Below are 26,026 nucleotides of genomic sequence, written 5' to 3'. Positions count from 1 at the left end.
TATCATGACTCTTTTTGGACGTCACCACATCAAAAAATCAACACAAGATGTCAAAACGGCCAAAACTGTCAGGTGCCCAGGGGAGAAAAGAAGAGGAGAAACGAGAAAAAGACAGAGGTAGCAGGTAGGTAACGTTAGCCTACATGAAATTATTTGTCTGTTACAGAATGTGATAGTAACCTGTCTTTTTAGCATTAAGCTAATGTTACATGATTCGGCAATTGCTAATCAATAAATAGCTAGTTCTGTTTTAACGTCGGGTTAATATTGTGGAGGGGGCTAAATTGTTATGGAAAATAATAATGTAACGTTAGGTAATTACAGTACTCCCTGGTGTACAGTAATTTGTAAGTCATTCTAGTTAATGCAATATTAAAAAGCACAAATAGAGAACTCTGTAGGATCCCCTTTTTTTGTAATATAGTTAATGTCATACTGGTTTGATATCTTGTTTTGTGCAGTGCCTTATTTATATTGTATTTTTAATTTATTTTATGCAACTTGTTGACACGTTTTATTTTGTGTTTATGTATGTAAAAAATATTGTATTTCATATATTCATTTTTTATTTTTTGTATTCAGTTATTTATCCATATTTTTTTAAATCTTGTTAACTATTCTGATTGTTAATTTGCTTTCTTTAAGTAAAAAAAAAAGGTCAAAGACAAAGCTATTCGGTTTCTTGTGAGTATATACACTTCACTGCCGAAGTGGGGGGGGGGCACCTAAAATCTTGCCTAGGGCGCCAGATTGGTTAGGGCCGGGCCTGCCTGTTATTGTCCCCAAACTTTGAATTGACCAAGAAGGCGCTGCAAAGATATTTTGATAAAAACGATTCAGTCTTCCTATCTAACTTTATTGCAAATAATATTACAGGTCTAATGATGTCATTGCAGCTGTGCACCAGACATTTACCAACGCAGCCACCCAGTGCGCTGTTGGATTTTCTCTATCCCATAATGACCACAGGGTATGGCGTTTATCACTTTAATGCTTGGGTCTTTGTAGGAGGGTGTTCTCAGAGGTGTCAAGGCACTAAGACCTTGGTGGAGCTCCAATTGTCAGCCGGCTGTGGCGTGAAGACTCGGACGTGACATGTGGGACAGGACTGTTTCTTCCATAGCCACTCCTGGATGCACTGAAAGAGACACACATTTACACAAACTCTCCTTAATTGATGCACACAAATTAAGGGGGAAGTGTGTTCAAATAATCAACTTCTATTTGAACCTTCAGCCTGAAGTTGATCATTGATTGAGTATTGTCTTACCTCTCGGTGGAATGTGTGTGTGCACTGCAACTCTGTGAGGCCACCCGGTCCTCCATTCAGGTCATTGTGGCATATCTGACACATGCTGTCTGTGTCGCTCTGTAACACACACACACACACACACACACACACACACACACACACACACACACACACACACACACACACACACACACACACACACACACACACACACACACACACACACACACACACACACACACACACACACACACACACACACACACACACACACACACACACACACACACACACACACACTGTGTTATATATTTCATGTTGCATGCATTAAACCACATCAACAAATCCACACAATCAAAGTAGACCACGAGGGATTTGAGGGTTTAATGCCGAGCTCAAAGGCACTTTAACATGACTTAATAGGTACACAAAAAGGCAAAAACATGCCTAATTTACTTGTTTATTTTTTGTGGTCTGCGGTAATATTTTGAAACAACACAACAAAGTTGACTGAGCCACTGGTGAGCTAAGTTGCCATAGTTAGTACCCACCAAAGACCTGGCGTTGCGTCTCCTAAACTGAGTCTTTCTGTCGGGCATGAAGCCCTCTGGGATCGCAGGGATGAGAGATGGCCTTCGCTCAGCGACGGGCGCTGTGGAAACAACGTCCTGTTGCGATGGCAGGAGGCGGCGAGAGGAGGATCGCCGCAACAGAGTCTTGGCGGTCTCGGGTGCCTGGGTGCAAGAATGGAGACCGGCCAGCTGCATGGTGGAGAGAGTCGTCTGCACACACCAATTGTGTTGGAATTCAAATGCATTCATTAGAACCAGCTGAAAGCAATCAGAATTGTGTATTTGTGTCACATCTGAACGTGTTCTGTTGTTGATTTGGTTCAAATGTATTCACAAGTGATGCATCTTACCTGGAAATTACACTCTGCAATTACTATGCTAAATGGTTTATACTTGTATAGCGCTTTCTACCTTCAAGGTACTCAAAGCGCTTTGACACTATTTCCACATTCACACACACATTCACACACACATTCACACACTGATGGCGGGAGCTGCCATGCAAGGCGCTAACCAGCAGCCATCAGGAGCAAGGGTGAAGTGTCTTGCCCAAGGACACAACGGACGTGACTAGGATGGTAGAAGGTGAGAATTGAACCAGGAACCCTCAGGTTGCTGGCACGGCCACTCTACCAACCGTGCCACGCCGTCCCCACCCATCAAACATTATTAATGACGCCTCCTTTTGAACAGCACGGTTGACAATGTTACATACATTCATTTCGTTGTCCACCACAAATAGATTTGAGGCTGCCCTTGAGAGAGCCAACAGCCATTACTTTGGGAAAAACCATCATCTCCAACCTTGTGTTTTTGAGCTGTTGCGTTGACCAGCATTCCTCCAATGGGGAATTCAAATTGCTAGTCTCTCCCAGATTCTTTTTATGGCAATAAGCTGATGTTTATATTCAATCTCCAGGCAATAGTTGGTATTTTGTAGTTTATTCTCAAAGCTTAGAGGACAAACCTGAGACCAACCCAGCACCCAAGCGTTCCCTAGCCCGGTCCAGATCGGTCTCCCGGAGGTCCCGTGATCTTCCGTCTGTCCCTCGCCCCCACTCGCTTTGTTTAGACATCTCCGAGTTATCTCTACTCTGACACATTCCAATCTAGAAGGCCAACACCTTACTATGAGACTCAAAAGAAGGAAGAATACTAGCTATTCTTTATATGACAGTAGGAGTTTAGAAAGAAGTAACACTTAAATATGGATATGCTTCCAACAGAGCCCAAACACACAGAGGATGAGTAATAGATTTTATTGTAACATTATAGCATCAACAGCATTGCTAGCTGCTCAACATACAAACTAACATAATAAACTATAACACTTCCTGTACAATTTCCAGTCTGGCTGGGATGCCGACTAACGAGACACTCACATGATCCCCTTTAGAATCACAAATACTTTATTAAAGATGAACATTTAATCACAAAGGGTTACAAAAAGTTGCAGCAACTAGCGTCTTTTCCATGGTCTGGAGATGTGAAAGTGGACCAGACTCTCAGCCAATGGCCACATTTGTCTACTAGCAGGTGACAGACACATGAATTACAACCCAGAATGAACTTTTAGCATATTTAAGACAAAGCAGAAGCAGCTTAGTGTGTCGACAATAGCAGTGGAGGCTAGCATTAGCTCGCTGCTATCAATGCGCTGCGTTGGTGCTTATAATAACATATCACTCATATTTGCTTCATTTCCAGGTCATGACATGTTTTGTTGGAGGTTTTTAGAGAGAGAGGGTATAATTGGCGCCACAGAGGACCCTCGATCTGTTCACTTAATTGTTAGCTGTACATTTATCATTTCGAAGGCATAGAAAAAGCTACACTTACTGTATGTGTTCTGCTCTTACATTGTGGAGGATAAACATCATATCTCTTTACAATGTTTGCTTACTTCCAGTATGACTGATCTTAAATATGGTCAGAGTGCAGAAGTCACCTACAATCTACAGATATTGCCCAAGATATTTATATTCAAAATGGCTGACTGAATTGGTGGCTTTTTGTGACGTTTACACGGTATTTTCACATACTTGTGGATTGTAAATACAATTGGATACGGTTTAATGCAGAGCTGGGAAAATATTTGGGCTCGGGGGCCACATTGAGAGACAATAACTCCTACCTAGATTACTGTAATAACTCCTACCTAGATTACTTTAATAACTCCTACCTAGATTACTGTAATAACTCCTACCTAGATTACTGTAATAACTCCTACCTAGATTACTGGAATAACTCCTACCTAGATTACTGTAATAACTCCTACCTAGATTACTGTAATAACTCCGACCTAGATTACTGTAATAACTCCTACCTAATTTACTGGAATAACTCTTACCTAGATTACTGTAATAACTCCTACCTAGATTACTGGAATAACTCCTACCTAGACTACTGTAATAACTCCTACCTAGATTACTGTAATAACTCCTACCTAGATTACTGGAATAACTCCTACCTAGATTACTGGAATAACTCCTACCTAGATTACAGTAATAACTCCTACCTAGATTACTGTAATAACTCCCTACCTAGATTACTGTAATAACTCCTACCTAGATTACTGGAATAACTCCTACCTAGATTACTGTAATAACTCCTACCTAGATTACTGTAATAACTCCTACCTAGACTACTGTAATAACTCCTACCTAGATTACTGTAATAACTCCTACCTAGATTACTGTAATAACTCCTACCTAGATTACTGGAATAACTCCTACCTAGATTACAGGAATAACTCCTACCTAGATTACTGTAATAACTCCCTACCTAGATTACTGTAATAACTCCTACCTAGATTACTGTAATAACTCCTACCTAGATTACTGTATTAACTCCTACCTAGATTACTGTAATAACTCCTACCTAGATTACTGTAATAACTCCTACCTAGATTACTGTATTAACTCCTACCTAGATTACTGTAATAACTCCTACCTAGATTACTGTATTAACTCCTACCTAGATTACTGTAATAACTCCTACCTAGATTACTGTAATAACTCCTACCTAGATTACTGTATTAACTCCTACCTATATTACTGTAATAACTCCTACCTAGATTACTGTATTAACTCCTACCTAGATTACTGTAATAACTCCTACCTAGATTACTGTATTAACTCCTACCTAGATTACTGTAATAACTCCTACCTCGATTACTGTATTAACTCCTACCTAGATTACTGTAATAACTCCTACCTAGATTACTGGAATAACTCCTACCTAGATTACTGGAATAACTCCTACCTAGATTACTGTAATAACTCCTACCTAGATTACTGTAATAACTCCTACCTAGATTACTGTAATAACTCCTACCTAGATTACTGGAATAACTCCTACCTAGACTACTGTAATAACTCCTACCTAGATTACTGTAATAACTCCTACCTAGATTACTGGAATAACTCCTACCTAGATTACTGGAATAACTCCTACCTAGATTACAGTAATAACTCCTACCTAGATTACTGTAATAACTCCCTACCTAGATTACTGGAATAACTCCTACCTAGATTACTGGAATAACTCCTACCTAGATTACTGTAATAACTCCTACCTAGATTACTGTAATAACTCCTACCTAGATTACTGGAATAACTCCTACCTAGACTACTGTAATAACTCCTACCTAGATTACTGTAATAACTCCTACCTAGATTACTGTAATAACTCCTACCTAGATTACTGGAATAACTCCTACCTAGATTACAGTAATAACTCCTACCTAGATTACTGTAATAACTCCCTACCTAGATTACTGTAATAACTCCTACCTAGATTACTGTAATAACTCCTACCTAGATTACTGTATTAACTCCTACCTAGATTACTGTAATAACTCCTACCTAGATTACTGTAATAACTCCTACCTAGATTACTGTATTAACTCCTACCTAGATTACTGTAATAACTCCTACCTAGATTACTGTATTAACTCCTACCTAGATTACTGTAATAACTCCTACCTAGATTACTGTATTAACTCCTACCTAGATTACTGTAATAACTCCTACCTCGATTACTGTATTAACTCCTACCTAGATTACTGGAATAACTCCTACCTAGATTACTGTAATAACTCCTACCTAGATTACTGTAATAACTCCTACCTAGACTACTGTAATAACTCCTACCTAGATTACTGTAATAACTCCTACCTAGATTACTGTAATAACTCCTACCTAGATTACTGGAATAACTCCTACCTAGATTACAGTAATAACTCCTACCTAGATTACTGTAATAACTCCCTACCTAGATTACTGGAATAACTCCTACCTAGATTACTGGAATAACTCCTACCTAGATTACTGGAATAACTCCTACCTAGATTACTGTAATAACTCCTACCTAGATTACTGTAATAACTCCTACCTAGATTACTGGAATAACTCCTACCTAGACTACTGTAATAACTCCTACCTAGATTACTGTAATAACTCCTACCTAGATTACTGTAATAACTCTTACCTGGATTACTGGAATAACTCCTACCTGGATTACTGTAATAACTCCTACCTAGATTACTGTAATAACTCCTACCTAGATTACTGTAATAACTCCTACCTAGATTACTGTATTAACTCCTACCTAGATTACTGTAATAACTCCTACCTGGATTACTGGAATAACTCCTACCTGGATTACTGTAATAACTCCTACCTGGATTACTGTAATAACTCCTACCTAGATTACTGTGATAACTCCTACCTAGATTACTGTAATAACTCCTACCTAGATTACTGTAGTAACTCCTACCTAGATTACTGTAGTAACTCCTACCTAGATTACTGTAATAACTCCTACCTAGATTACTGTAATAACTCCTACCTAGATTACTGTAATAACTCCTACCTAGATTACTGTAATAACTCCTACCTAAATTACTGTAATAACTCCTACCTAGATTACTGTATTAACTCCTACCTAGATTACTGTAATAACTCCTACCTAGATTACTGTATTAACTCCTACCTAGATTACTGTAATAACTCCTACCTAGATTACTGTAATAACTCCTACCTCGATTACTGTATTAACTCCTACCTAGATTACTGTAATAACTCCTACCTAGATTACTGTATTAACTCCTACCTAGATTACTGTAATAACTCCTACCTAGATTACTGTATTAACTCCTACCTAGATTACTGTAATAACTCCTACCTCGATTACTGTATTAACTCCTACCTAGATTACTGTAATAACTCCTACCTAGATTACTGGAATAACTCCTACCTAGATTACTGGAATAACTCCTACCTAGATTACTGTAATAACTCCTACCTAGATTACTGTAATAACTCCTACCTAGATTACTGTAATAACTCCTACCTAGATTACTGGAATAACTCCTACCTAGACTACTGTAATAACTCCTACCTAGATTACTGTAATAACTCCTACCTAGATTACTGGAATAACTCCTACCTAGATTACTGTAATAACTCCTACCTAGATTACAGTAATAACTCCTACCTAGATTACTGTAATAACTCCCTACCTAGATTACTGGAATAACTCCTACCTAAATTACTGGAATAACTCCTACCTAGATTACTGGAATAACTCCTACCTAGATTACTGTAATAACTCCTACCTAGATTACTGTGATAACTCCTACCTAGAGTACTGTGATAACTCCTACCTAGATTACTGTAATAACTCCTACCTAGAGTACTGTAATAACTCCTACCTAGATTACTGTAATAACTCCTACCTAGATTACTGTAGTAAATCCTACCTAGATTACTGTAGTAACTCCTACCTAGATTACTGTAATAACTCCTACCTAGATTACTGTAATAACTCCTACCTAGATTACTGTAATAACTCCTACCTAGATTAATGTAGTAACTCCTACCTAGATTACTGTAATAACTCCTACCTAGATTATTGTAATAACTCCTACCTAAATTACTGTAGTAACTCCTACCTAGATTACTGTAATAACTCCTACCTAGAGTACTGTAATAACTCCTACCTAGAGTACTGTAATAACTCCTACCTAGATTACTGTAATAACTCCTACCTAGATTACTGTAATAACTCCTACCTAGATTACTGTAATAACTCCTACCTAGATTACTGTAATAACTCCTACCTAGATTACTGTAATAACTCCTACCTAGATTACTGTAATAACTCCTACCTAGATTACTGTAGTAACTCCTACCTAGATTACTGTAATAACTCCTACCTAGATTACTGTAATAACTCCTACCTAAATTACTGTAGTAACTCCTACCTAGAGTACTGTAATAACTCCTACCTAGAGTACTGTAATAACTCCTACCTAGAGTACTGTAATAACTCCTACCTAGATTACTGTAATAACTCCTACCTAGATTACTGTAATAACTCCTACCTAGATTACTGTAATAACTCTTACCTGGATTACTGGAATAACTCCTACCTGGATTACTGTAATAACTCCTACCTAGATTACTGTAATAACTCCTACCTAGATTACTGTAATAACTCCTACCTAGATTACTGTATTAACTCCTACCTAGATTACTGTAATAACTCCTACCTGGATTACTGGAATAACTCCTACCTGGATTACTGTAATAACTCCTACCTGGATTACTGTAATAACTCCTACCTGGATTACTGTAATAACTCCTACCTAGATTACTGTGATAACTCCTACCTAGATTACTGTAATAACTCCTACCTAGATTACTGTAGTAACTCCTACCTAGATTACTGTAGTAACTCCTACCTAGATTACTGTAATAACTCCTACCTAGATTACTGTAATAACTCCTACCTAGATTACTGTAATAACTCCTACCTAGATTACTGTAATAACTCCTACCTAAATTACTGTAATAACTCCTACCTAGATTACTGTAATAACTCCTACCTAGATTACTGTATTAACTCCTACCTAGATTACTGTAATAACTCCTACCTAGATTACTGTATTAACTCCTACCTAGATTACTGTAATAACTCCTACCTAGATTACTGTAATAACTCCTACCTCGATTACTGTATTAACTCCTACCTAGATTACTGTAATAACTCCTACCTAGATTACTGTATTAACTCCTACCTAGATTACTGTAATAACTCCTACCTAGATTACTGTATTAACTCCTACCTAGATTACTGTAATAACTCCTACCTCGATTACTGTATTAACTCCTACCTAGATTACTGTAATAACTCCTACCTAGATTACTGTAATAACTCCTACCTAAATTACTGTAGTAACTCCTACCTAGAGTACTGTAATAACTCCTACCTAGAGTACTGTAATAACTCCTACCTAGAGTACTGTAATAACTCCTACCTAGATTACTGTAATAACTCCTACCTAGATTACTGTAATAACTCCTACCTAGATTACTGTAGTAAATCCTACCTAGATTACTGTAGTAACTCCTACCTAGATTACTGTAATAACTCCTACCTAGATTACTGTAGTAAATCCTACCTAGATTACTGTAGTAACTCCTACCTAGATTACTGTAATAACTCCTACCTAGATTACTGTAATAACTCCTACCTAGATTACTGTAATAACTCCTACCTAGATTACTGGAATAACTCCTACCTAGACTACTGGAATAACTCCTACCTAGATTACTGTAATAACTCCTACCTAGATTACTGTAATAACTCCTACCGAGATTACTGTAGTAACTCCTACCTAGATTACTGTAATAACTCCTACCTAGATTATTGTAATAACTCCTACCTAAATTACTGTAGTAACTCCTACCTAGATTACTGTAATAACTCCTACCTAGAGTACTGTAATAACTCCTACCTAGATTACTGTAATAACTCCTACCTAGAGTACTGTAATAACTCCTACCTAGAGTACTGTAATAACTCCTACCTAGATTACTGTAATAACTCCTACCTAAATTACTGTAATAACTCCTACCTAGATTACTGTAATAACTCCTACCTAGATTACTGTATTAACTCCTACCTAGATTACTGTAATAACTCCTACCTAGATTACTGTATTAACTCCTACCTAGATTACTGTAATAACTCCTACCTAGATTACTGTAATAACTCCTACCTCGATTACTGTATTAACTCCTACCTAGATTACTGTAATAACTCCTACCTAGATTACTGTATTAACTCCTACCTAGATTACTGTATTAACTCCTACCTAGATTACTGTAATAACTCCTACCTAGATTACTGTATTAACTCCTACCTAGATTACTGTAATAACTCCTACCTCGATTACTGTATTAACTCCTACCTAGATTACTGTAATAACTCCTACCTAGATTACTGGAATAACTCCTACCTAGATTACTGTAATAACTCCTACCTAGGTTACTGTAATAACTCCTACCTAGATTACTGTAATAACTCCTACCTAGATTACTGGAATAACTCCTACCTAGACTACTGTAATAACTCCTACCTAGATTACTGTAATAACTCCTACCTAGATTACTGGAATAACTCCTACCTAGATTACTGGAATAACTCCTACCTAGATTACAGTAATAACTCCTACCTAGATTACTGTAATAACTCCCTACCTAGATTACTGGAATAACTCCTACCTAGATTACTGGAATAACTCCTACCTAGATTACTGGAATAACTCCTACCTAGATTACTGTAATAACTCCTACTTAGATTACTGTAATAACTCCTACCTAGATTACTGTAATAACTCCTACCTAGACTACTGTAATAACTCCTACCTAGATTACTGTAATAACTCCTACCTAGATTACTGTAATAACTCTTACCTGGATTACTGGAATAACTCCTACCTGGATTACTGTAATAACTCCTACCTAGATTACTGTAATAACTCCTACCTAGATTACTGTAATAACTCCTACCTAGATTACTGTATTAACTCCTACCTAGATTACTGTAATAACTCCTACCTGGATTACTGGAATAACTCCTACCTGGATTACTGTAATAACTCCTACCTGGATTACTGTAATAACTCCTACCTAGATTACTGTGATAACTCCTACCTAGATTACTGTAATAACTCCTACCTAGATTACTGTAGTAACTCCTACCTAGATTACTGTAGTAACTCCTACCTAGATTACTGTAATAACTCCTACCTAGATTACTGTAATAACTCCTACCTAGATTACTGTAATAACTCCTACCTAGATTACTGTAATAACTCCTACCTAGATTACTGTAATAACTCCTACCTAGATTACTGTATTAACTCCTACCTAGATTACTGTAATAACTCCTACCTAGATTACTGTATTAACTCCTACCTAGATTACTGTAATAACTCCTACCTAGATTACTGTAATAACTCCTACCTCGATTACTGTATTAACTCCTACCTAGATTACTGTAATAACTCCTACCTAGATTACTGTATTAACTCCTACCTAGATTACTGTAATAACTCCTACCTAGATTACTGTATTAACTCCTACCTAGATTACTGTAATAACTCCTACCTCGATTACTGTATTAACTCCTACCTAGTTTACTGTAATAACTCCTACCTAGATTACTGGAATAACTCCTACCTAGATTACTGGAATAACTCCTACCTAGATTACTGTAATAACTCCTACCTAGATTACTGTAATAACTCCTACCTAGATTACTGTAATAACTCCTACCTAGATTACTGGAATAACTCCTACCTAGACTACTGTAATAACTCCTACCTAGATTACTGTAATAACTCCTACCTAGATTACTGGAATAACTCCTACCTAGATTACTGGAATAACTCCTACCTAGATTACAGTAATAACTCCTACCTAGATTACTGTAATAACTCCCTACCTAGATTACTGGAATAACTCCTACCTAGATTACTGGAATAACTCCTACCTAGATTACTGGAATAACTCCTACCTAGATTACTGTAATAACTCCTACCTAGATTACTGTAATAACTCCTACCTAGATTACTGGAATAACTCCTACCTAGACTACTGTAATAACTCCTACCTAGATTACTGTAATAACTCCTACCTAGATTACTGTAATAACTCCTACCTAGATTACTGGAATAACTCCTACCTAGATTACAGTAATAACTCCTACCTAGATTACTGTAATAACTCCCTACCTAGATTACTGTAATAACTCCTACCTAGATTACTGTAATAACTCCTACCTAGATTACTGTAATAACTCCTACCTAGATTACTGTATTAACTCCTACCTAGATTACTGTAATAACTCCTACCTAGATTACTGTAATAACTCCTACCTAGATTACTGTATTAACTCCTACCTAGATTACTGTAATAACTCCTACCTAGATTACTGTATTAACTCCTACCTAGATTACTGTAATAACTCCTACCTAGATTACTGTATTAACTCCTACCTAGATTACTGTAATAACTCCTACCTCGATTACTGTATTAACTCCTACCTAGATTACTGTAATAACTCCTTCCTAGATTACTGGAATAACTCCTACCTAGATTACTGGAATAACTCCTACCTAGATTACTGTAATAACTCCTACCTAGATTACTGTAGTAACTCCTACCTAGATTACTGTAATAACTCCTACCTAGATTACTGTAATAACTCCTACCTAGATTACTGGAATAACTCCTACCTAGATTACTGGAATAACTCCTACCTAGATTACTGTAATAACTCCTACCTAGATTACTGTAATAACTCCTACCTAGATTACTGTAATAACTCCTACCTAGATTACTGTAATAACTCCTACCTAGATTACTGGAATAACTCCTACCTAGATTACTGTAATAACTCCTACCTAGATTACTGGAATAACTCCTACCTAGATTACTGGAATAACTCCTACCTAGATTACTGTAATAACTCCCTACCTAGATTACTGTAATAACTCCTACCTAGATTACTGTAATAACTCCTACCTAGATTACTGTAATAACTCCTACCTAGATTACTGTAATAACTCCTACCTAGATTACTGTAATAACTCCTACCTAGATTACTGTAATAACTCCTACCTAGATTACTGGAATAACTCCTACCTAGATTACTGTAATAACTCCGACCTAGATTACTGTAATAACTCCTACCTAATTTACTGGAATAACTCCTACCTAGATTACTGTAATAACTCCTACCTAGATTACTGGAATAACTCCTACCTAGACTACTGTAATAACTCCTACCTAGATTACTGTAATAACTCCTACCTAGATTACTGGAATAACTCCTACCTAGATTACTGGAATAACTCCTACCTAGATTACAGTAATAACTCCTACCTAGATTACTGTAATAACTCCCTACCTAGATTACTGTAATAACTCCTACCTAGATTACTGGAATAACTCCTACCTAGATTAGTGTAATAACTCCTACCTAGATTACTGTAATAACTCCTACCTAGACTACTGTAATAACTCCTACCTAGATTACTGTAATAACTCCTACCTAGATTACTGTAATAACTCCTACCTAGATTACTGGAATAACTCCTACCTAGATTACAGGAATAACTCCTACCTAGATTACTGTAATAACTCCCTACCTAGATTACTGTAATAACTCCTACCTAGATTACTGTAATAACTCCTACCTAGATTACTGTATTAACTCCTACCTAGATTACTGTAATAACTCCTACCTAGATTACTGTAATAACTCCTACCTAGATTACTGTATTAACTCTTCCTAGATTACTGTAATAACTCCTACCTAGATTACTGTATTAACTCCTACCTAGATTACTGTAATAACTCCTACCTAGATTACTGTATTAACTCCTACCTAGATTACTGTAATAACTCCTACCTCGATTACTGTATTAACTCCTACCTAGATTACTGTAATAACTCCTACCTAGATTACTGGAATAACTCCTACCTAGATTACTGGAATAACTCCTACCTAGATTACTGTAATAACTCCTACCTAGATTACTGTAATAACTCCTACCTAGATTACTGTAATAACTCCTACCTAGATTACTGGAATAACTCCTACCTAGACTACTGTAATAACTCCTACCTAGATTACTGTAATAACTCCTACCTAGATTACTGGAATAACTCCTACCTAGATTACTGGAATAACTCCTACCTAGATTACAGTAATAACTCCTACCTAGATTACTGTAATAACTCCCTACCTAGATTACTGGAATAACTCCTACCTAGATTACTGGAATAACTCCTACCTAGATTACTGGAATAACTCCTACCTAGATTACTGTAATAACTCCTACCTAGATTACTGTAATAACTCCTACCTAGATTACTGGAATAACTCCTACCTAGACTACTGTAATAACTCCTACCTAGATTACTGTAATAACTCCTACCTAGATTACTGTAATAACTCCTACCTAGATTACTGGAATAACTCCTACCTAGATTACAGTAATAACTCCTACCTAGATTACTGTAATAACTCCCTACCTAGATTACTGTAATAACTCCTACCTAGATTACTGTAATAACTCCTACCTAGATTACTGTATTAACTCCTACCTAGATTACTGTAATAACTCCTACCTAGATTACTGTAATAACTCCTACCTAGATTACTGTAATAACTCCTACCTAGATTACTGGAATAACTCCTACCTAGACTACTGTAATAACTCCTACCTAGATTACTGTAATAACTCCTACCTAGATTACTGGAATAACTCCTACCTAGATTACTGTAATAACTCCTACCTAGATTACAGTAATAACTCCTACCTAGATTACTGTAATAACTCCCTACCTAGATTACTGGAATAACTCCTACCTAGATTACTGGAATAACTCCTACCTAGATTACTGTAATAACTCCTACCTAGATTACTGTAATAACTCCTACCTAGATTACTGGAATAACTCCTACCTAGACTACTGGAATAACTCCTACCTAGATTACTGTAATAACTCCTACCTAGATTACTGTAATAACTCCTACCTAGATTACTGGAATAACCCCTACCTAGATTACAGTAATAACTCCTACCTAGATTACTGTAATAACTCCCTACCTAGATTACTGTAATAACTCCTACCTAGATTACTGTAATAACTCCTACCTAGATTACTGTAATAACTCCTACCTAGATTACTGTATTAACTCCTACCTAGATTACTGTAATAACTCCTACCTAGATTACTGTAATAACTCCTACCTAGATTACTGTAATAACTCCTACCTAGATTACTGTATTAACTCCTACCTAGATTACTGTAATAACTCCTACCTAGATTACTGTAATAACTCCTACCTAGATTACTGTAATAACTCCTACCTAAATTACTGTAATAACTCCTACCTAGATTACTGTAATAACTCCTACCTAGATTACAGTAATAACTCCTACCTAGATTACTGTAATAACTCCTACCTAGATTACTGTATTAACTCCTACCTAGATTACTGTAATAACTCCTACCTAGATTACTGTAATAACTCCTACCTCGATTACTGTATTAACTCCTACCTAGATTACTGTAATAACTCCTACCTAGATTACTGTAATAACTCCTACCTAGATTACTGGAATAACTCCTACCTGGATTACTGGAATAACTCCTACCTGGATTACTGGAATAACTCCTACCTGGATTACTGTAATAACTCCTACCTAGATTACTGTAATAACTCCTACCTAGATTACTGTATTAACTCCTACCTAGATTACTGTATTAACTCCTACCTAGATTAATGTAATAACTCCTACCTAGATTACTGTAATAACTCCTACCTAGATTACTGTAGTAACTCCTACCTAGATTACTGTAGTAACTCCTACCTAGATTACTGTAATAACTCCTAACTAGATTACTGTATTAACTCCTACCTAGATTACTGTAATAACTCCTACCTAGATTACTGTATTAACTCCTACCTAGATTACTGTAATAACTCCTACCTAGATTACTGGAATAACTCCTACCTGGATTACTGGAATAACTCCTACCTGGATTACTGGAATAACTCCTACCTGGATTACTGTAATAACTCCTACCTGGATTACTGTAATAACTCCTACCTAGATTACTGTAATAAGTCCTACCTAGATTACTGTATTAACTCCTACCTAGATTACTGTATTAACTCCTACCTAGATTAATGTAATAACTCCTACCTGGATTACTGGAATAACTCCTACCTGGATTACTGGAATAACTCCTACCTGGATTACTGTAATAACTCCTACCTAGATTACTGTAATAACTCCTACCTAGATCACTGTAATAACTCCTACCTGGATTACTGGAATAACTCCTACCTGGATTACTGTAATAACTCCTACCTAAATTACTGTGATAACTCTTACCTAGATTACTGTGATAACTCCTACCTAGATTACTGTAATAACTCCTACCTAGATTACTGTAATAACTCCTACCTAGAGTACTGTAATAACTCCTACCTAGAGTACTGTAATAACTCCTACCTAGATTACTGTAATAACTCCTACCTAGATTACTGTAGTAACTCCTACCTAGATTACTGTAGTAACTCCTGCCTAGATTACTGTAATAACTCCTACCTAGATTACTGTAATAACTCCTACCTAGATTACTGTATTAACTCCTACCTAGATTACTGTAATAACTCCTACCTGGATTACTGGAATAACTCCTACCTGGATTACTGTAATAACTCCTACCTAGATTACTGTAATAACTCCTACCTAGATTACTGTAATAACTCCTACCTAGATTACTGTATTAACTCCTACCTAGATTACTGTAATAACTCCTACCTGGATTACTGGAATAACTCCTACCTGGATTACTGTAATAACTCCTACCTGGATTACTGTAATAACTCCTACCTAGATTACTGTGATAACTCCTACCTAGATTACTGTAATAACTCCTACCTAGATTACTGTAGTAACTCCTACCTAGATTACTGTAGTAACTCCTACCTAGATTACTGTAATAACTCCTACCTAGATTACTGTAATAACTCCTACCTAGATTACTGTAATAACTCCTACCTAGATTACTGTAATAACTCCTACCTGGATTACTGGAATAACTCCTACCTGGATTACTGTAATAACTCCTACCTAAATTACTGTAATAACTCCTACCTAGATTACTGTAATAACTCCTACCTAGATTACTGTATTAACTCCTACCTAGATTACTGTAATAACTCCTACCTAGATTACTGTATTAACTCCTACCTAGATTACTGTAATAACTCCTACCTAGATTACTGTAATAACTCCTACCTGGATTACTGTAATAACTCCTACCTGGATTACTGTAATAACTCCTACCTAGATTACTGTGATAACTCCTACCTAGATTACTGTAATAACTCCTACCTAGATTACTGTAATAACTCCTACCTAAATTACTGTGATAACTCCTACCTAGATTACTGTGATAACTCCTACCTAGAGTACTGTAATAACTCCTACCTAGATTACTGTAATAACTCCTACCTAGATTACTGTAGTAAATCCTACCTAGATTACTGTAGTAACTCCTACCTAGATTACTGTAATAACTCCTACCTAGATTACTGTAATAACTCCTACCTAGAGTACTGTAATAACTCCTACCTAGATTACTGTAATAACTCCTACCTAGATTACTGTAGTAAATCCTACCTAGATTACTGTAGTAACTCCTACCTAGATTACTGTAATAACTCCTACCTAGATTACTGTAATAACTCCTACCTAGATTACTGTAATAACTCCTACCTAGATTACTGTAGTAACTCCTACCTAGATTACTGTAATAACTCCTACCTAGATTATTGTAATAACTCCTACCTAAATTACTGTAGTAACTCCTACCTAGATTACTGTAATAACTCCTACCTAGATTACTGTAATAACTCCTACCTAGATTACTGTAGTAAATCCTACCTAGATTACTGTAGTAACTCCTACCTAGATTACTGTAATAACTCCTACCTAGATTACTGTAATAACTCCTACCTAGATTACTGTAATAACTCCTACCTAGATTACTGTAGTAACTCCTACCTAGATTACTGTAATAACTCCTACCTAGATTATTGTAATAACTCCTACCTAAATTACTGTAGTAACTCCTACCTAGATTACTGTAATAACTCCTACCTAGAGTACTGTAATAACTCCTACCTAGAGTACTGTAATAACTCCTACCTAGATTACTGTAATAACTCCTACCTAGATTACTGTAATAACTCCTACCTAGATTACTGTAGTAACTCCTACCTAGATTACTGTAATAACTCCTACCTAGATTACTGTAATAACTCCTACCTAAATTACTGTAGTAACTCCTACCTAGAGTACTGTAATAACTCCTACCTAGAGTACTGTAATAACTCCTACCTAGAGTACTGTAATAACTCCTACCTAGATTACTGTAATAACTCCTACCTAGATTACTGTAATAACTCCTACCTAGATTACTGTAATAACTCCTACCTGGATTACTGGAATAACTCCTACCTGGATTACTGTAATAACTCCTACCTGGATTACTGTAATAACTCCTACCTAGATTACTGTGATAACTCCTACCTAGATTACTGTAATAACTCCTACCTAGATTACTGTAGTAACTCCTACCTAGATTACTGTAGTAACTCCTACCTAGATTACTGTAATAACTCCTACCTAGATTACTGTAATAACTCCTACCTAGATTACTGTAATAACTCCTACCTAGATTACTGTAATAACTCCTACCTGGATTACTGGAATAACTCCTACCTGGATTACTGTAATAACTCCTACCTAAATTACTGTAATAACTCCTACCTAGATTACTGTAATAACTCCTACCTAGATTACTGTATTAACTCCTACCTAGATTACTGTAATAACTCCTACCTAGATTACTGTATTAACTCCTACCTAGATTACTGTAATAACTCCTACCTAGATTACTGTAATAACTCCTACCTGGATTACTGTAATAACTCCTACCTGGATTACTGTAATAACTCCTACCTAGATTACTGTGATAACTCCTACCTAGATTACTGTAATAACTCCTACCTAGATTACTGTAATAACTCCTACCTAAATTACTGTGATAACTCCTACCTAGATTACTGTGATAACTCCTACCTAGAGTACTGTGATAACTCCTACCTAGATTACTGTAATAACTCCTACCTAGAGTACTGTAATAACTCCTACCTAGATTACTGTAATAACTCCTACCTAGATTACTGTAGTAAATCCTACCTAGATTACTGTAGTAACTCCTACCTAGATTACTGTAATAACTCCTACCTAGATTACTGTAATAACTCCTACCTAGATTACTGTAATAACTCCTACCTAGATTACTGTAGTAACTCCTACCTAGATTACTGTAATAACTCCTACCTAGATTATTGTAATAACTCTTACCTAAATTACTGTAGTAACTCCTACCTAGATTACTGTAATAACTCCTACCTAGAGTACTGTAATAACTCCTACCTAGAGTACTGTAATAACTCCTACCTAGATTACTGTAATAACTCCTACCTAGATTACTGTAATAACTCCTACCTAGATTACTGTAATAACTCCTACCTAGATTACTGTAATAACTCCTACCTAGATTACTGTAGTAACTCCTACCTAGATTACTGTAATAACTCCTACCTAGATTACTGTAATAACTCCTACCTAAATTACTGTAGTAACTCCTACCTAGAGTACTGTAATAACTCCTACCTAGAGTACTGTAATAACTCCTACCTAGATTACTGTAGTAACTCCTACCTAGATTACTGTAATAACTCTTAGAACACTCAAAAGTGCAGATTTCAACCATGGAAATACTTTCTATAGTTGACGACTTTTACATTCGTTTAAAAACATAACTGCACATCATAATAGCAAATACAGTTTGGATGTTAAATGTCTAAAAAAATGAAGTAGAACGTCTGGTGGGCCGGATTGAAAATGTGAACGGGCCGCATGAGGCCTGCGGGCCCTATTTTTCCCAGGTCTGCTTTAAATGGATACAATGAAAGAGTTGAAAGGCCCTCACACATAGTCTCACACAATGCAGTCCAGTACACCAGGGTGTGCAGTATTTGGGTGTGCAGTATTTGGGTGTGCAGTATTTGGGTGTGCAGTATTTGGGTGTGCAGTATTTGGGTGTGCAGTATTTGGGTGTGCAGTATTTGGGTGTGCAGTATTTGGGTGTGCAGTATTTGGGTGTGCAGTATTTGGGTGTGCAGTATTTGGAAGACAACAAAGCTAAGGTAGCAGACATGGTTAGCTGGTTAGCGACAACTGAGTGACTTTTATCTGAGATCTTAGGAGACTGACATGGAAGTAGTATTGCACTGGCACTGACATGGAAGTAGTATTGCACTGGCACTGACATGGAAGTAGTATTGCACTGGCACTGACATGGAAGTAGTATTGCACTGGCACTGACATGGAAGTAGTATTGCACTGGCACTGACATGGAAGTAGTATTGCACTGGCACTGACATGGAAGTAGTATTGCACTGGCACTGACATGGAAGTAGTATTGCACTGGCACTGACATGGAAGTAGTATTGCACTGGCACTGACATGGAAGTAGTATTGCACTGGCACTGACATGGAAGTAGTATTGCACTGGCACTGACATGGAAGTAGTATTGCACTGGCACTGACATGGAAGTAGTATTGCACTGGCACTGACATGGAAGTAGTATTGCAGTGGCACTGACATGGAAGTAGTATTGCACTGGCACTGACATGGAAGTAGTATTGCAGTGGCACTGACATGGAAGTAGTATTGCACTGGCACTGACATGGAAGTAGTATTGCAGTGGCACTGACATGGAAGTAGTATTGCACTGGCACTGACATGGAAGTAGTATTGCACTGGCACTGACATGGAAGTAGTATTGCAGTGGCACTGACATGGAAGTAGTATTGCACTGGCACTGACATGGAAGTAGTATTGCACTGGCACTGACATGGAAGTAGTATTGCAGTGGCACTGACATGGAAGTAGTATTGCAGTGGCACTGACATGGAAGTAGTATTGCAGTGGCACTGACATGGAAGTAGTATTGCAGTGGCACTGACATGGAAGTAGTATTGCAGTGGCACTGACATGGAAGTAGTATTGCAGTGGCACTGACATGGAAGTAGTATTGCAGTGGCACTGACATGGAAGTAGTATTGCACTGGCACTGACATGGAAGTAGTATTGCACTGGCACTGACATGGAAGTAGTATTGCAGTGGCACTGACATGGAAGTAGTATTGCACTGGCACTGACATGGAAGTAGTATTGCAGTGGCACTGACATGGAAGTAGTATTGCAGTGGCACTGACATGGAAGTAGTATTGCAGTGGCACTGACATGGAAGTAGTATTGCAGTGGCACTGACATGGAAGTAGTATTGCAGTGGCACTGACATGGAAGTAGTATTGCACTGGCACTGACATGGAAGTAGTATTGCAGTGGCACTGACATGGAAGTAGTATTGCAGTGGCACTGACATGGAAGTAGTATTGCAGTGGCACTGACATGGAAGTAGTATTGCAGTGGCACTGACATGGAAGTAGTATTGCACTGGCACTGACATGGAAGTAGTATTGCAGTGGCACTGACATGGAAGTAGTATTGCAGTGGCACTGACATGGAAGTAGTATTGCACTGGCACTGACATGGAAGTAGTATTGCAGTGGCACTGACATGGAAGTAGTATTGCAGTGGCACTGACATGGAAGTAGTATTGCAGTGGCACTGACATGGAAGTAGTATTGCACTGGCACTGACATGGAAGTAGTATTGCACTGGCACTGACATGGAAGTAGTATTGCACTGGCACTGACATGGAAGTAGTATTGCACTGGCACTGACATGGAAGTAGTATTGCACTGGCACTGACATGGAAGTAGTATTGCACTGGCACTGACATGGAAGTAGTATTGCAGTGGCACTGACATGGAAGTAGTATTGCAGTGGCACTGACATGGAAGTAGTATTGCACTGGCACTGACATGGAAGTAGTATTGCACTGGCACTGACATGGAAGTAGTATTGCAGTGGCACTGACATGGAAGTAGTATTGCAGTGGCACTGACATGGAAGTAGTATTGCAGTGGCACTGACATGGAAGTAGTATTGCAGTGGCACTGACATGGAAGTAGTATTGCACTGGCACTGACATGGAAGTAGTATTGCACTGGCACTGACATGGAAGTAGTATTGCAGTGGCACTGACATGGAAGTAGTATTGCACTGGCACTGACATGGAAGTAGTATTGCACTGGCACTGACATGGAAGTAGTATTGCAGTGGCACTGACATGGAAGTAGTATTGCAGTGGCACTGACATGGAAGTAGTATTGCAGTGGCACTGACATGGAAGTAGTATTGCAGTGGCACTGACATGGAAGTAGTATTGCAGTGGCACTGACATGGAAGTAGTATTGCAGTGGCACTGACATGGAAGTAGTATTGCACTGGCACTGACATGGAAGTAGTATTGCACTGGCACTGACATGGAAGTAGTATTGCACTGGCACTGACATGGAAGTAGTATTGCACTGGCACTGACATGGAAGTAGTATTGCACTGGCACTGACATGGAAGTAGTATTGCAGTGGCACTGACATGGAAGTAGTATTGCACTGGCACTGACATGGAAGTAGTATTGCAGTGGCACTGACATGGAAGTAGTATTGCACTGGCACTGACATGGAAGTAGTATTGCACTGGCACTGACATGGAAGTAGTATTGCAGTGGCACTGACATGGAAGTAGTATTGCACTGGCACTGACATGGAAGTAGTATTGCACTGGCACTGACATGGAAGTAGTATTGCACTGGCACTGACATGGAAGTAGTATTGCACTGGCACTGACATGGAAGTAGTATTGCACTGGCACTGACATGGAAGTAGTATTGCACTGGCACTGACATGGAAGTAGTATTGCACTGGCACTGACATGGAAGTAGTATTGCACTGGCACTGACATGGAAGTAGTATTGCACTGGCACTGACATGGAAGTAGTATTGCACTGGCACTGACATGGAAGTAGTATTGCACTGGCACTGACATGGAAGTAGTATTGCACTGGCACTGACATGGAAGTAGTATTGCACTGGCACTGACATGGAAGTAGTATTGCACTGGCACTGACATGGAAGTAGTATTGCACTGGCACTGACATGGAAGTAGTATTGCACTGGCACTGACATGGAAGTAGTATTGCACTGGCACTGACATGGAAGTAGTATTGCACTGGCACTGACATGGAAGTAGTATTGCACTGGCACTGACATGGAAGTAGTATTGCACTGGCACTGACATGGAAGTAGTATTGCACTGGCACTGACATGGAAGTAGTATTGCACTGGCACTGACATGGAAGTAGTATTGCACTGGCACTGACATGGAAGTAGTATTGCACTGGCACTGACATGGAAGTAGTATTGCACTGGCACTGACATGGAAGTAGTATTGCACTGGCACTGACATGGAAGTAGTATTGCACTGGCACTGACATGGAAGTAGTATTGCACTGGCACTGACATGGAAGTAGTATTGCACTGGCACTGACATGGAAGTAGTATTGCACTGGCACTGACATGGAAGTAGTATTGCAGTGGCACTGACATGGAAGTAGTATTGCAGTGGCACTGACATGGAAGTAGTATTGCAGTGGCACTGACATGGAAGTAGTATTGCACTGGCACTGACATGGAAGTAGTATTGCACTGGCACTGACATGGAAGTAGTATTGCACTGGCACTGACATGGAAGTAGTATTGCACTGGCACTGACATGGAAGTAGTATTGCAGTGGCACTGACATGGAAGTAGTATTGCACTGGCACTGACATGGAAGTAGTATTGCACTGGCACTGACATGTAAGTAGTATTGCACTGGCACTGACATGGAAGTAGTATTGCAGTGGCACTGACATGTAAGTAGTATTGCAGTGGCACTGACATGGAAGTAGTATTGCAGTGGCACTGACATGTAAGTAGTATTGCAGTGGCACTGACATGGAAGTAGTATTGCACTGGCACTGACATGGAAGTAGTATTGCAGTGGCACTGACATGGAAGTAGTATTGCAGTGGCACTGACATGGAAGTAGTATTGCAGTGGCACTGACATGGAAGTAGTATTGCAGTGGCACTGACATGGAAGTAGTATTGCACTGGCACTGACATGGAAGTAGTATTGCAGTGGCACTGACATGGAAGTAGTATTGCACTGGCACTGACATGGAAGTAGTATTGCAGTGGCACTGACATGGAAGTAGTATTGCAGTGGCACTGACATGGAAGTAGTATTGCACTGGCACTGACATGGAAGTAGTATTGCAGTGGCACTGACATGGAAGTAGTATTGCACTGGCACTGACATGGAAGTAGTATTGCACTGGCACTGACATGGAAGTAGTATTGCACTGGCACTGACATGGAAGTAGTATTGCACTGGCACTGACATGGAAGTAGTATTGCAGTGGCACTGACATGGAAGTAGTATTGCACTGGCACTGACATGGAAGTAGTATTGCAGTGGCACTGACATGGAAGTAGTATTGCAGTGGCACTGACATGGAAGTAGTATTGCACTGGCACTGACATGGAAGTAGTATTGCACTGGCACTGACATGGAAGTAGTATTGCACTGGCACTGACATGGAAGTAGTATTGCACTGGCACTGACATGGAAGTAGTATTGCAGTGGCACTGACATGGAAGTAGTATTGCAGTGGCACTGACATGTAAGTAGTATTGCACTGGCACTGACATGGAAGTAGTATTGCACTGGCAATGACATGGAAGTAGTATTGCACTGGCACTGACATGGAAGTAGTATTGCAGTGGCACTGACATGGAAGTAGTATTGCACTGGCACTGACATGGAAGTAGTATTGCAGTGGCACTGACATGTAAGTAGTATTGCACTGGCACTGACATGGAAGTAGTATTGCAGTGGCACTGACATGGAAGTAGTATTGCAGTGGCACTGACATGGAAGTAGTATTGCACTGGCACTGACATGGAAGTAGTATTGCACTGGCACTGACATGGAAGTAGTATTGCACTGGCACTGACATGGAAGTAGTATTGCACTGGCACTGACATGGAAGTAGTATTGCAGTGGCACTGACATGGAAGTAGTATTGCACTGGCACTGACATGGAAGTAGTATTGCACTGGCACTGACATGGAAGTAGTATTGCACTGGCACTGACATGGAAGTAGTATTGCAGTGGCACTGACATGGAAGTAGTATTGCACTGGCACTGACATGGAAGTAGTATTGCACTGGCACTGACATGGAAGTAGTATTGCAGTGGCACTGACATATAAGTAGTATTGCACTGGCACTGACATGGAAGTAGTATTGCAGTGGCACTGACATATAAGTAGTATTGCACTGGCACTGACATGGAAGTAGTATTGCACTGGCACTGACATATAAGTAGTATTGCACTGGCACTGACATGGAAGTAGTATTGCACTGGCACTGACATGGAAGTAGTATTGCACTGGCACTGACATATAAGTAGTATTGCACTGGCACTGACATGGAAGTAGTATTGCACTGGCACTGACATGGAAGTAGTATTGCACTGGCACTGACATATAAGTAGTATTGCACTGGCACTGACATATAAGTAGTATTGCACTGGGCCTCTCATATTCTCACTGTTGTTGGACTTTTTAAAAAAAGGACTGAAGAAATCTGTAATTTAATTTGTATTTTAGCACATTTGTTTTGCTTGTCATGATTTATTTGACTCAGCTTCTGTCTTTCCCCGCATGGTTTCCTCTTCTACTGCATTGATTACAATGACATCAATGCCAATTATGCAAATTAGACCAGGACGTGTTTGTGAATAATTAATGTGTTGAGAGAAATGAGAAGTTACCGAACATGGCAATGATGAGCGTCGCCTCGTTTGAAGACTTTCAGCTCTTCTCTCCTCCTTCACTTCCTCTTCCTGTTCTTTCTCCCGCTCTCTACTGTAGCGCTGCATCCAGGCGTTGAAGATCTTTGCATCCTCTTCCTCTTTCTCCTCTTCTTCCTCTGCAACCAAAGGGTCTTCTGACAAGACTTCAGCTTCTTGATCTGAATCCATGAAATGCAGCAAAGTTGCAGAGATTACATCACGCGTGAGACGGAGGCCTAGAAGATGCCACTGCTTCTCTTTCTATGCTCGTGCTGCTCACACGGAAAGCCTGATAATCCTTTTAGTCAAAGATAGATTAAAGCCTGGTTAGTGTCACAACAACCCAGAGGTGACAAAAAAGAGTCAGC

The 26,026-nt window shown here is 38.6% G+C and overlaps 1 protein-coding gene across 1 annotated transcript; it reads right to left on the bottom strand.

Annotated features, from left to right (window-relative positions):
- Nucleotides 1–774: 774 nt before the first annotated feature.
- On the bottom strand, nucleotides 775–26,026 carry si:ch211-207l14.1 (uncharacterized). Its single transcript, XM_062049526.1, has 4 exons — nucleotides 25,638–26,026; nucleotides 1,804–2,034; nucleotides 1,271–1,369; nucleotides 775–1,138 (listed from the first exon to the last, which is right to left on the bottom strand). Exons 1-4 carry the CDS (start codon nucleotides 25,845–25,847, stop codon nucleotides 1,028–1,030), a joined length of 651 nt encoding a protein of 216 aa, XP_061905510.1. The 5' UTR covers nucleotides 25,848–26,026; the 3' UTR covers nucleotides 775–1,027.

This window comes from Entelurus aequoreus, linkage group LG01, assembly GCF_033978785.1.
Source record: "Entelurus aequoreus isolate RoL-2023_Sb linkage group LG01, RoL_Eaeq_v1.1, whole genome shotgun sequence".
Classification (NCBI taxonomy): Eukaryota; Metazoa; Chordata; class Actinopteri; order Syngnathiformes; family Syngnathidae; genus Entelurus; species Entelurus aequoreus.
The sequence above is the reverse complement of the archived record's forward strand: the minus strand, read 5'-3'. Positions and strand labels throughout refer to the sequence as shown.